Source organism: Cyprinodon tularosa, unplaced genomic scaffold (assembly GCF_016077235.1).
Source record: "Cyprinodon tularosa strain WSP-4 unplaced genomic scaffold, ASM1607723v1 ctg210, whole genome shotgun sequence".
NCBI lineage: Eukaryota > Metazoa > Chordata > Actinopteri > Cyprinodontiformes > Cyprinodontidae > Cyprinodon > Cyprinodon tularosa.
In genome coordinates, this window is record NW_024038779.1 from 685,028 (window position 1) to 698,070 (window position 13,043).

General features: G+C 36.5%; 1 protein-coding gene across 3 annotated transcripts; it reads right to left on the bottom strand.

The window, feature by feature from the left end:
• Positions 1 to 764: 764 nt before the first annotated feature.
• eef1akmt2 (EEF1A lysine methyltransferase 2) lies at positions 765 to 12,952 on the bottom strand. Of its 3 annotated transcripts, XR_005280845.1 has the most exons (7): positions 12,799 to 12,952; positions 12,408 to 12,473; positions 7,400 to 7,514; positions 6,895 to 7,002; positions 4,263 to 4,479; positions 1,654 to 1,945; positions 765 to 1,602 (listed from the first exon to the last, which is right to left on the bottom strand). XR_005280845.1 is itself a non-coding variant. In XM_038285368.1 (6 exons), exons 1-6 carry the CDS (start codon positions 12,891 to 12,893, stop codon positions 1,845 to 1,847), a joined length of 702 nt encoding a protein of 233 aa, XP_038141296.1. In that variant the 5' UTR covers positions 12,894 to 12,952; the 3' UTR covers positions 1,653 to 1,844. The 3 variants fall into 3 exon arrangements, 2 of the variants coding, with proteins under 2 accessions (XP_038141296.1, XP_038141297.1); XM_038285368.1 differs by lacking the exon at positions 765 to 1,602 and having other exon boundaries at positions 1,653 to 1,945; XM_038285369.1 differs by lacking the exons at positions 765 to 1,602; positions 12,799 to 12,952 and adding an exon at positions 12,566 to 12,714 and having other exon boundaries at positions 1,653 to 1,945.
• Between the last annotated feature and the right edge of the window lie 91 nt (positions 12,953 to 13,043).

Here is a 13,043-nt window from a genome sequence, read left to right on the forward strand (position 1 = left end):
AAAAATTAACTCTTTATTAAATGTGTAAATGTAAAAATTTTTTTAAAAATGAATAGCTTTAAAAATCTATGTAAGCAGGACTGCTTATTTAACAGGATCTCATACCCACATCAATATACATTAATGGGATGACACCCACTGCAAAGATTAAAGCATTAAATACACTTTCACAAAATAAAACCTGTTTAAAACCAATAGAATACCTTTTAGTCAACTTTTTGTTTGTTGTAGTTTTTTTATTTGATGTAGAAAAAAAATCTACCAATCAAAAAGCTGCAACATGCACCTGCTTCTGATAACTTCACAAAAAGCATTAGGAAATCAAGATTTCTGGTTTTTATTATTCAAAAATTACCTGGGTAAAAGTTTGTAGGTATGACTTATAAAATATTTATAAAATGCATAACAGACATTCGTAAAATAGAAAAGAGAAGACAAGAATCATCAGGTTTATTATTAGAAATGTTTCTTCTATATTTCAAGGCAAAAACAGCTTGAGGTAATCAGTTTATTTTTAAATGATATGTCGCATTATCTTCAGAACTCGTATACCTTCTAATAATTCCTCTAAAAAATGATGCACAGGTGCACAGCCTTATGTATCCAGTCCAACCAGCTACCCCACATATATAACTGAACAGCAGTCCAGGCCATCAATCACTTAACAGTAGAGAAAATAAGAAAACTATCCCATTAGTCTGCAGACAGAAAAGTATGGACTCCAACGCACCAAGAAATCGCAGAAATATTGGTGGTATAACAAAGTGGCATCTATGGGCAACAAATATCCCTGGAAGCCAACCTAATTTGAAGAAAAAAAAAATCTCAACTTGTGTACGAATAACACTTAATATATTTAACAAAAACAACCTTTTTACAAGAAAAAAAAAGTTGAATATCACTGTGGGAAACATCATTCCAACATTAGTTTAAGTTTTCATGACATGTTGAGAGAAATGTGAAACACTACCTGCTGCATAATTACACATTAAAAACACTGAGCCTGCAGGAGGGGATGATTCCATTGAGCAGAAACTCCAAAACCCAACAAAAACATTTCACTTCATGGGAAAATCTCAGTGCTGTAAATGTGGGCACAACGTGCCTTAACCAGACAGGATACACAGTCTTGTAAATTTCCAGGCAGTAATTCTTGTAAATCTCGGATGTGTTTACTCAATAGTGTGTGTCGACGTGGACGGCTCCCATTGGGCCACTTGCCTGTGCAGCTTGCAATTAGCATCCAGAGCTTGGCAGATATTAATGATGCCATTTAGGAAGGAGGAGGGTAGCAAAGCTCCTCTCCCATAGAAGCCACAGCCTCCTGTTTATTCATGATGTTAGAAGTTGTTAATCATCATCCTCGGGACCCCCAGTGTTGCTGGTTTCCAGTTTAACCAATTAGATGGGCACCATTCTCTCCATTCTCACAATGGTTGGAGGCAAATTAAATTTATAACCTAGCGAGAGAGAATACTGGTCATCTCTGTGTTCGGATTCTCAAAGAAGTCGTTGCAAAGACATGTCAGGGATTACAGGATGATTTATGGAAGGAGGGAAAAAATGAATAGTTGAAGACTGGAAAAAACTAGATCTTGTTTCCTGTTTGGTTAAAAACAAAATTGAAGATAACAGTCATGAGTGCAATAAAACAAAAACTCATTTTATTAAACCAAAAACTGTTCTAATATTTACCATTCATTTGTTTTATTGCAACATACTGGGGTCAGGTCTTGTAGAACAGACTAATAAAATGTTCTGCATCAAATAGAAACAAAAATGTTGAAAAAAAAAAAAAAAAAAAAACTACTGCAAAAAAAGACAAACATTCACTTTTTGAAACCTCAACTGTGTACTTTCTTGAAGATAAGTGCTGCCACACTGTTGCCAGTTTTTCCTCCAAACTGGAAACTAGGGGTAGGCAACTCCTGTACAAATTCAAATCCTGTTAAAAAAAAAAAACACACACACAAAAAAACAGATTACTGCCAAGTTAGGAATATCCACCAAAACACAGGCAAAGGCTCATTTTGTTATGGACCATAACTAAGTAACTAAAAGGAGGTTCAGCCGGCAATAAAGTGAGACAACCATCCGTCCACCATCTGTGCTGCTTCCTGGGGTCTAGTAAAGGCAAGCTGTCAGTGTGAAAGATGAGTTTTCAAGGCTGTTTGGCCCCCTGCAGGCTCTCCAGAGCGACTGCAGACAGACGAGTGACAGCTAGTGGAAGCTTGCCTATACTCATACTGTACGGGCCGTTGTTCCCTGCTGCTTAACAACCTGTCAAGTAATTATTGAGACTGAAAATCTGTCTGAGAGTTTTTTTCTTTTCTTTTTGGTACAGAGAGTTAGACAACAGAACAGTTTGATATAAAGCTGCTGCATGCCAGAAAGACAGTTTAAAACCAAACTAAACACAAAAACACTGATGTAGTCAGAGAAAATAAGAAGTATACTATTGGGATTTGATTGATATGCAGTTTAGTTCTAAAAACATTGAGCTTAAGAAAAAAACACTAAATCTATTTTATAAATTCTACATCTACAGGGGTTTCTACAAGCATTACTAGGGTAAATTTAGAGGTAATCTCTACATTTTATAAAAAAAAAAAAAATTTCAAATGTATACATCCACAGAACATCTAGAGTGGTGTAGAGTAAAACAATAATTTTATATGAATTACATAAATGATTTTTTTTTTATCAATTTTAACCATAATATGTAAACATTCACTTATGGTTATGATGCCAATATCTACATAAAGGATTCTTGCACCAATAGGAATAGAAGTTTGAAGTCATGTGAGACGAAATTCAGATGTTGCCAGATCCTATTAGCTGTGAGAGCTCTGAGAAATAGCCTTTTCTTATTTTACAGATTAAACCAAATAATAAAAGCTAAACTAATGTGAACAGGGGTCAAGCTTCTGAGCATTGGTGCTGACTTAATAAAGAAAAGGTGCTCAGAGGCCACATGGAGGTTAAAACCTTGCTAATGCTAATCCAGATACCATCAGACCTGGCAACCGCCTGGAAGACATTACAGAACAAGAACGGTGAGCCCAGGGGCGCCACTTACAGGCAGGAAGAGGTTAGATTTATGGCTATCGCCTTTAATATTTTAAAAATTGATAGTAATACCTTCCTGCATTATGACAAACAACCTCAACCGCTGAAATAAAAATGTTAAGCTTGGTATATGCTGTTCCACTTGCTTTTCCATTGTTATAAAGCATCTATTGAAATGTATTCATACCCTTTGACTTTAATCATATTTGGAGGTTATAGGAAAGTAGTGCATAATTGTGAAATAAAATCTGAAATTATGTATTAGTTTCCCCAAAACGTAAAAAAAAAAAATAAAAATTCATACAAACCTGAAAAATGTGCATTTGTATTTAGCCTCCTTATTGTGATTCTCCTTAATAAAATCCAGGTAAACCCAACTTTGTCTAATTAGTAAACATGGTCGACTTGGGTGTAATTTAACCTTAGAGAACTATTCTATGAAGTGACAAGAAGAAAGCTATAATTCTAGTAAAACCATAAAAGGTCCAGATTGCAATCAGCCATGTAAGGAAAGTGAGAAACAAGGTCCTCTGGTCAGATGTTGAGGTCAACAGAACTTTATGGCCCAAATGCAAAATGCTGTGTGAAGCATGTGATTGGGATCAAACCAGCTCTACTGTGAAACATGGTGGTGACAGCATCATGCTCTGGGGTGCTTTACTTCAGAAACAGGAAAAGTAGATGGGAGCTAAATTTATTTAGACGACCCTAAATGTGCAGCACAGAGAAAAGAAAAAAAAATAATATCAAAATATACTTAGGTTTTAGAAAGTAACAAGTAAGGTTCTATTTTTATTAAAGATTTGTCTGGATGTTCAACTGATAGAGACATATTCTAGTTGGATCACAAATCTGTTTACATAGTGTTCACTCAGATTTAGAATAGTACATTACATGCTTTTCTGATTTTTATTTGTAAACAATCTAACTAGATAATATTTTCCTTCCACATCACATATTCTCCACTTCTCTGCGTTCGTCTATCACATTAAATTCATTAAAGTTTCCTAATGTAATGCACTAAAACGGTTGAAATGTTTTTTGTTTTTTTTTTTCCCCCAAAATACGCATCTCTTTACCAGCAAGAAATCTATAGAATACAAAAACTAAAATTTTATACATTATAATAAAACCTCCCATCAAAAATCCAAGAATAGTAAAAACACAATTTTTACTCATTCATATCCTCTTACCGTCAGAGAATCTCTCTAGCAACTGCTCTTTGGTCCAGTTACAGGAAGTGATAGCAAACATGCCATTGTCTTTAAGAGCTTCTTTTAGGGTGCGGACATACAGTTTTTTGCACTCCTTGTTGTTGTCCGGGTTTAAACTAATGGCATCGAATGTTCCTTTGTCAATGCAGAAATCAAAACCTCTGAGTTCTCCTGCAGAGCTCAGGAAATCAACCTCCTAAAAAAAAAGCAAAAGATCACAAGTTGAAGATGTGTCTATGATATAATAAAAAAAAAAAAAAAAAAAAAAAAAAAAAAAAAGGACCGCCTTAACTCTGAACTCTAAAGCTGCAAAACAAAGTCACGTTTCTGCTTCGTCTGCACAGGCTTCAGAACCAACACATCCACTACAGAAAGAGAGAAGCCTTTCTGTGGGCAGAGCATAAAATCCCAGACCTCCGGTGTGAATCCACCAGCCGCGTACTTATAAACACACAACCACAATATATGAGATTTATGAAGGAACATCAACAGTGGCTCACTAGGTTTAGATACCTAGAGATATTTTCACAGCTGTGTTTAAGCATGCAGAACACAAAATATTGAGAAGATGCTCAAACAGAGCATTACTACTGTAAACTGAGAGGGCCGTGAGGTTAATTTAGAACCATAACTGACCTATTTAAGACAAACATGCTCTGATTATTTTGGCAACTTTCAATGCTGCATAAATGAGAGATGCCAACATTCCTCTCTCACATGTTTGCACCACTATGCCTCCCCTATGCAGGCGGGGGTCAATATTGACTTTAAGGGAAACCCTTCTGCCCAGGCAGAGAGCACACCTTGATGGGTGTGTTCATGTAGAACATCGACGGAATATGAACATAACCTGCTCATGACACGCTTGATGGACCACCATGCATCTATAAACCATTTCTATTTGGGTTTAAGCAGACTTTTTTTATTTTTTTTTTGAAAAGGGATAACCATCCATTCTAATGCATTTTCTTTGGTTAACACAGCTAAGGTTTCTCAACCTTTTCATTAGAGCTGCACAGCCCTAAAACTCAGATCAGATACTGAATAACTAGCTGGTCCAAATATGGGATGAATGACGTCCATTCAGCTCTTCCACTTTTAATCTGGTTGTCAGTTTGTGCAAAAGAAGAACATGAGTACAGCACGACGCTGCCTACCACAGCTCACTGCAGAGAACATGTGCTTATGTTTGTCAGTGTTAGGTGTTTTTTTAATGGAAAGTAAAAAAAGATTCATTTTGACCTCATGTTATCAGAGCACATTCTTCCACATATTTGCTGTGACCCTAATAAACCATATAAAGTCCCATAGTAGCCCTACAGGACTTTATTTTCTCCACTTTTTCACTCCTATTTTGGAGTGCACAATCGAAAGCTGTCCTGCAGACAGATTCTCTTGCCTGAGCTGCAGATCTCCTCAGAGTTACAACAAAGAATCACCAAAATATTGCCTTGAATTAAATTTGGATGCAAAATTGTCGTCGGAACAAAGTGCAAATGCTAACAAAACCTTTCAGAGCAAAAACATGTATAAGGTGTAAGGATCACAAATGTGCCTTAAGGTCATTACACAGGGATTACACTCCTTTTTCTTATACTTAACAACTTGGGTGAGATATATCATTTTTGTACTATAACCCATATTCTGGGCAGAAAGTCCCCTTAAAATAATAAATACTAGGGGTGGAGAAAAAAATCTATTTGAGCTCAAATCGCTTTTCTAACATTTAAAGATTCAGAATCGATTCTCATTTTCTTTAAAAACTATTTTTTTTTGTGGTTGCGATGTGCTTTATCAGGCACCGTAGTTTGGCGAAACCAATGAGCAGCTGTGAGCTATGCACAGGCATGCAAGCGTTAGCCTAACAGGCTACAGAGTGGTGTGTAGTGTTGTGTGAGCTACTGTGTTTGTTGCTGCTAAAGTATGGAGTATCGTAGGAATCCCAAAGATTCACAGCCCTAATAAATACCACTATCATCAGTGCACAACTGTGTTCAAAGTCATTCCTCCGCACAATCTTTCCAGCTCTTCTGAATAGTCTGGTCACAGCTGGCTAACTCTCCTTCTGGATGACCTAAACAGACACTTTTTCTTTCACTTCAAGCAGAACACATATATATATTTTCTTCCACTTTAATCTGTTCCTCCAAACCTTCTTGCCGGCAGACCAAACCTCGGCTCATTTAACTCTCTGGCGGATGCTGCTGATTTTTCTTTACTCTGCTTTTTTTTTTTATGCTGGTGTAACTAGGTTTCCTAATGACAGCTTTAAGATAAAGCTGTTTGAAACATCCCTCATCAGCAAGCTAACCTTAATAATCTAGGTCAAGATCTTTGTGTGGGGATTTTTTTAGCCATCTTCACCGTTTACTGACACAAAACCAGTAGTTTGATCTCATCCCACCATATATCTGGGAGCCTTTTCTGGTCATTTATGATGTTTTGTGTGTGCGTAAAAACACAATAGGTCATTTAAACTCTAGGACTTTCTGAGGTAAGCATGGTAAAAGTTAAAGCAGCAAAGTAAAATTCGACTTTTATGTCCATGTTTACATTTTTTTTTTTAAATGACGGATGCCTGCAGATCTATAGATTTAAAAAACAAGCTCACCTTCACAGTGACATCAGTCAAGCCCTCTGCCTGCAGGATGTTTCTGGCCAGTTCTATTGATGCGGGGGAATAATCTACACCTGTAAGGTTCTTGTATCCATGCTTCGCCTAAGAAAAAACAAAACATGCAAATTAAGATTAAAGGTAATCTATGAAATAAAAAAGTGCATGGCTTACTCAATTCTTTTGTATTAAAATTGGTGTATTCTGTTTTGCTGTATTATTATCCTAACCAAAAAAAAAACATAATTCAGATGCATTACAACAACATGGTAGACATAAATTGCTCTTAGACACTTTTATCCTTTTAAAACCATAGTACTCTTTTTTTCTTTTACACGCATGTTGTATTTTGATGCAGAATGTGTAAAATATATTACCACCATTCACAGTGGTTTTGTTAGAGGAAAAGTTTTCATATCAAAATGAACCATCAACACTTAAAACTATGTCTCTCTGTAAATTGAAAAAGTTGCATTTTATTTGAATTTGACTTTGCTCACACCAGTTCAACCAAGAAGGCCCCATTTCCAGTGCCGATATCAAGAATGGCTGCATCCTCTGGGATCTTAGCTCTGTCCATCCATCGCAGGACACGACTCATGCTTTCTTCACCAAACCTTTAAAGAAAAAAATAAATAAATTGTTGGTGAATCCAATTATACTCACTGTTGTGTTAAATTCAAAACCAAAAACAAAGAAGGTTTTAAAAAATTCTATGTACTACATCAATATTTAAAAAAGAAAGCTGGAGTAATATTTAAAGTGGAGCTAAACATGAATAATCCCATAAAAGAAACTACAAAAACACCATCTTTTTTCATTTATACTAATCTATTCAGTGGCACTTCCTGATTTGTTGAAGGATGTGTCTTTATTAGGAAAGCACCTTTACCAAAAATCTGGGCTAACTATTTAAATATTGCAGCTATGGCCAAATATTGACATTTAGTGACACGTATTTGTCTACCCATTGATCACCATTAAAAATGGTGCTTCAGTTAAACACCTCATAATACTGCTCTGTTATCACCATCACTGCGACAAACCCAAACAAATGGAACGTCTGTACTCCTCCCAGAACACATGCTGCTGGCCCAGTTTGATTAAGGGACAGATACCAATATATTCAATAGAATGGCCGACACTGGACATTTTTATTCATTTATTTAAAATAAACTGGATGGTAAGTTAAAATGTTATAAAATGACTTTTCACTTGTATTTATAACTTTTCCAAGATTGTTCAAGGCAAGGTAACTTTAGTGTAAGAAATGTTTCAATTTAGTAGAAAACAATTTGATAAACTGAAAAGAAAAAAAATGGACCTTCAACAGGAAATAATTAGCCTAATTTTGTGTCAGACAATGAACAAAATAAAGGCTGTGTCCTTTCTGCAATTTATATCATACCTTTGGTTTCACATGTTAATTGAATAGACAATACTTTATAAATTTTATCTTTAAACCTGATGTTGTATTATAATAAAATGAGAGAAATTATTTTGTTTTCCTAGATTCACAATAGGGACATTTTGGGGTGAAAAATAAGTAGACAAAAGAGCTAAAAACCTTACACAGAAGAATGAGATTTCATTTTTAATGCTGGTGTAGAGCCCTAGAAATACATTAGCGTAAGAACGTGATAAAGTTAAAATTGATAGGCATAATTATTTTATTGTGCAAGCGTTTATTTGATTTAGTAGAGTTAGTACAATTAATTTGGTTTATGACAAATTATGTGCTCAAACTACTTTTTTTTAGCTTTTGTATTTCATACATTTATGTCATGATAATACCCCTTTAAGAGGACACGATGCATGATGGGAGAAGAAAGTTCATGACCTTTTATAAAAAAAGAAAACTATATAACTGCTGTATGCTCGAACCGTGGATTTATTTAAATAAAGTTGCACAAAAACGAAAATCTATTTGTTTTTTTAGTTCTTTTTAAGGGTGCAACATTTGTAAATTTTGAGGTCAGATGGGTTTTAGGAGCATCTTTGACGTTCCTGAAGCACGTCCAGTAAAGAGTGTACAGATGCTTCAGCTGCTCCTGTGTTCAATGGCAGAGAGCAGCTTTACTATAGTTGCTGTGATAAGTGGGTAAGAAGTAGTTTTAATATAAGTGAGAAAGTCCACCTCAAAGCATCGTATGCGCTTTCAGTTCATCAAGATTACGATCCTGCGTTAAAATATTATTTCGCTGTTGGAACATACCGACGGTGCGCTGTCACTGGAAATTGAGCAACAGCTGCCTCAGACCCAGTCCTCTCTTAAGAGTTTTTCACTACTGTTCATGGCGACTGGAAGAAGATTGTAAACTAATGTAGGCATTAATAAACTGTTTCAAGGGAGTGATTGTAGCACTCTACACAAGCAGGGCTGTCCGTCTCCCTGCCAGCTCAGAGATTAGCAAAAGTTCTAGTTTTTCCAACTCCAGCATCTGCTTCTTTTGCAGCGCGTATCGCGCCTCAGATGCTCAGAGACTCATGAGGCGCTGCTTCAGCTGCTCTGATGCACCAAGATGCACTGCTCGAGACGTGCTGCAGGACCTTCTCATGCACCTTGATGCGCATCAACCATACGCTTTGCATGTAAACCAGCTGGTTCTGCTGCTTGAATCGCGCCCGGGATGTATGTAGCATTAGAGATATGAAAAGAGCAAATTACATTTTAACTTTAGCTATTCAGTAAGAAAAAATAAACCTCTCAGAGAGGAAAGGGGATATAATGCAGCTATCAGAAAAGGCTTCTTTAGATGGAATAAAAAAGAACAAAAAAAATGTCTTACAGTTAACAGAACTGTAAAAAACAGAAGTATAAACATGAGAAATACATTATTTTTTTTATCTTGCTTTGCTAACAATAGCTTTTCACAGAGCATCTTAATTGGTAAAGTTGTTTTATGTATTCAGTAGTCTAGTTGTAAAAAAACAACAACAAAAAAACAGAAGGGGCATGGTGGAATTTTTTTATTTGGAAGCATTTATAACCCAATTAATATAGTCTTTTAACCTAAAGCAATATGAATGGTATGGTTGTTACATCGTAGGTACGCCGGTCATTGACCTTGACCAAGGCACCTTACAGCAGAACTGCAGTCAGTCCCTGGACTGGCATGGCTATCACTGCCCCTACATAGTTAGGGACTAATGCAGAGGACAAATTTCCCACTGGGATCAGCTTCATAGTCATGGTAGGACACTTCTTTGAGTTTCTGTATTTTGCTCAGGCTACTCATAATCCCACAGCCCGCGAAATGTTGAAAGGGCAATATTATTGCCATTACTGTTAATATATATAGCAGAAATTTTACACATTCGGTAATATAATGTAACAGGGGATGGTATGGGTGGATGATTTTTAAGACTTTTTTTAGGGATGCACTGGTCCAATATTTTTTTCGGTATCTGTCCAGATATAAGGAAAAAAAACTAGATCGGTATCGGTGACAATTGACTCGATATAGGGGCCGATCTATTCCTTCTAACTCTATGCTATGCTCTGCCGTCATGCGGCAGCGCAACAACAGAACACGGCCATATTAACTATTAACACTACCAACTTAAAGGAATAGTACACCCAAAACATGATTAGCCTTCATTTTCTACTCACCCCCATGCTGAACAACACCCTGGAGTACTTTTTTGATATCTCAAATGCATCTGGAGATCTAGGAGGCTTCTTGCTGTCTGCTGACATTCAAATAATGGAGGTCTATGGTGCCCGAGGCAGAAAGGTCCATAAAAGTCCACAAAAAACGTTTCAATATTCATCCATACTGCTCGTCCAATGTATTCCAAGTTTCCTGAGTGGGTAGCATCCAGAATTTACTCGAAACGAAGTCATTTAGAATGTTTTTAGAGCATAAACAGTAGTGTATAGGATTTCCTGAAAGCGCGCACATGCGCGATCACAACGCTACGGAAGCCGGCAGACCAAACCAGCGCATTCAGCTCGGCAAAGAACTCATGCTCTTCCTCAACACTGAAGTCCTCAGACATTTTTCTTTCGTTGTTTCTTTCTTTGCACAGGTAAACGGCACATTTCTTCTTCTACGCTTGCATTATCGGCAGAGCAGACGCTGAATGTGCACTTTCATCTGGTTTGGTCTGCCGGCTTCCGTAGCGTCGTGATCGCGCATGTGCGCGCTTTCCGGAAATCCTATACACTACTGTTTATGCTCTAAAAACATTCTAAATGACTTCGTTTCGAGTAAATTCTGGATGCTACCCACTCAGGACACTTGGAATACATTGGACGAGCAGTATGGAGGAATATTGACAAGTTTTTTGTGGACTTTTATGGACCTTTCTGTCTCGGGCACCATAGACCTCCATTATTTGAATGTCAGCAGACAGCAAGAAGCCTCCCAGATCTCCAGATGCATTTGAGATATCAAAAAAGTACTCCAGAGTGTTGTTCAGCATGGGGGTGAGTAGAAAATGAAGGCTAATCATGTTTTGGGTGTACTATTCCTTTAATGAAAGACCTCCAGAAGTTTCATAAGAAGGAACATGCTGAGATTATCGGACTCGGCAAACAAAAAGGAAGCAGCGGGAAGCACCTAACTTCTCGAAGCAAAGGAAAGAAGTAACATTTTTCCATGTAACAGTATACAGGCCAAAAAAGAAAATCATAGAGGTGATACATGATAATAATAATGACACTTTTTTTTTTTTTTTTACATGTTGACGAAGTCAGAGAGCTTTTGGTTTAAGATTTTGTGCACAGTTGTTAAATAAATGAGTCATAACATTTATATTTGGGTTATTTCCAATTTTTTTTTTTTTAAGAAAAGGGAAGTCAAATCATATGCACAGAAGAATGATCCCAGATTTTTTTTTTTTTTTTTTTTTTTTACACAATAAAACAATTTTTTAGCTAATAACTCAGTGTTGTTTTTGGTATCGTATCGGCCGACATTAAACTTCAAATATCGATATCGTATCGGAGGTGAAAAAAGTGGATCGGTGCATCCCTACTTTTTTTAATAATTGGGATCGCATCTTGAGTACTGATTGAATGTATTTAATAGGGACAATGTAAAAAAAAAAAAAAGAAAAAAATCAAGAGGCTTTGCACAAAGTGTAGTTTATCCTGGTTTCTATTTTTAGTAAATACAGATGGAAAATAAGTGGTTTTCCAAAGAACTTGAATATAGTTGGGTACAATTTTATGTTATTCCCAGATCCAAGCTCTGATCTTTAAGGTGCCACCAGCATTTGTTTCTGATTCACTTCAATTTGGACAAATTACCTCTTTTAGATAATTGCTGTTCCCTTTAGAGAAGTTTCTGATGAAAAAAGGATAAATATGCTTGCGCAGCTCCTGTTTTTAGCAGTCAATCCTAAATACCTCAACATCACAGTTTATCGTTTTGTGTTTACCTTTTTACTAACCCCTCTGTAATACTAAAACTTAAGACACATGGAAATATAATATCATAATTTTGTGGAAAAAAAAAACCCTCTCTATAAACATAGTGATCAGCACAAAAAGAAAAACATACCATATTTCCCCAATGTCTCCAATGTCTTTAAACGTCTCTAGTTCTTTTTGGTAGGCTTCCTCCCAACTGCAGAGTAAGAAAACTATTGAAAAAATGGAAACAAATACTCAAGACAATCTGTTGCATTATATACACATTAAAAAACTGGATGCAATTACATCATAAACAAGAGGATAAAACGGCCGTTTGTGAGCATGCTTAGGCTAAAAATAAATCAACACATAAATGCAGATGTTTAAGTTTCCTTTAGAAACTGGCAAAGGTTGAAACTTTGCTCTCTATGTGACAAACAGGCAGTTCTCTGAACTAATAGCATGCAGATATCTGCTAACTGACACGTTGAGTCGCCAACATGAACCATTGCGCAAACATTTGGACAATCGACACTTACTATTCTTTGGTCCCGAGTTTTGACGTTTCAAAATCATTATCAGAGCATTTATCTTCGTTTTCACAACCATGTGACTCCTCACTGGTGTCTGCCATGCTGCTGCAGCTTTACACTACTGCCAAGCCTACGTTTCTTCTTCTTTGTTTTCGATGGCGGTTGGAAAGCAACTTATTGATACGCATTACCGCCATCTCCTGGAATGGTGTGGATCGGGATGCTATATATAAATTCTCCCACAAAAAAAA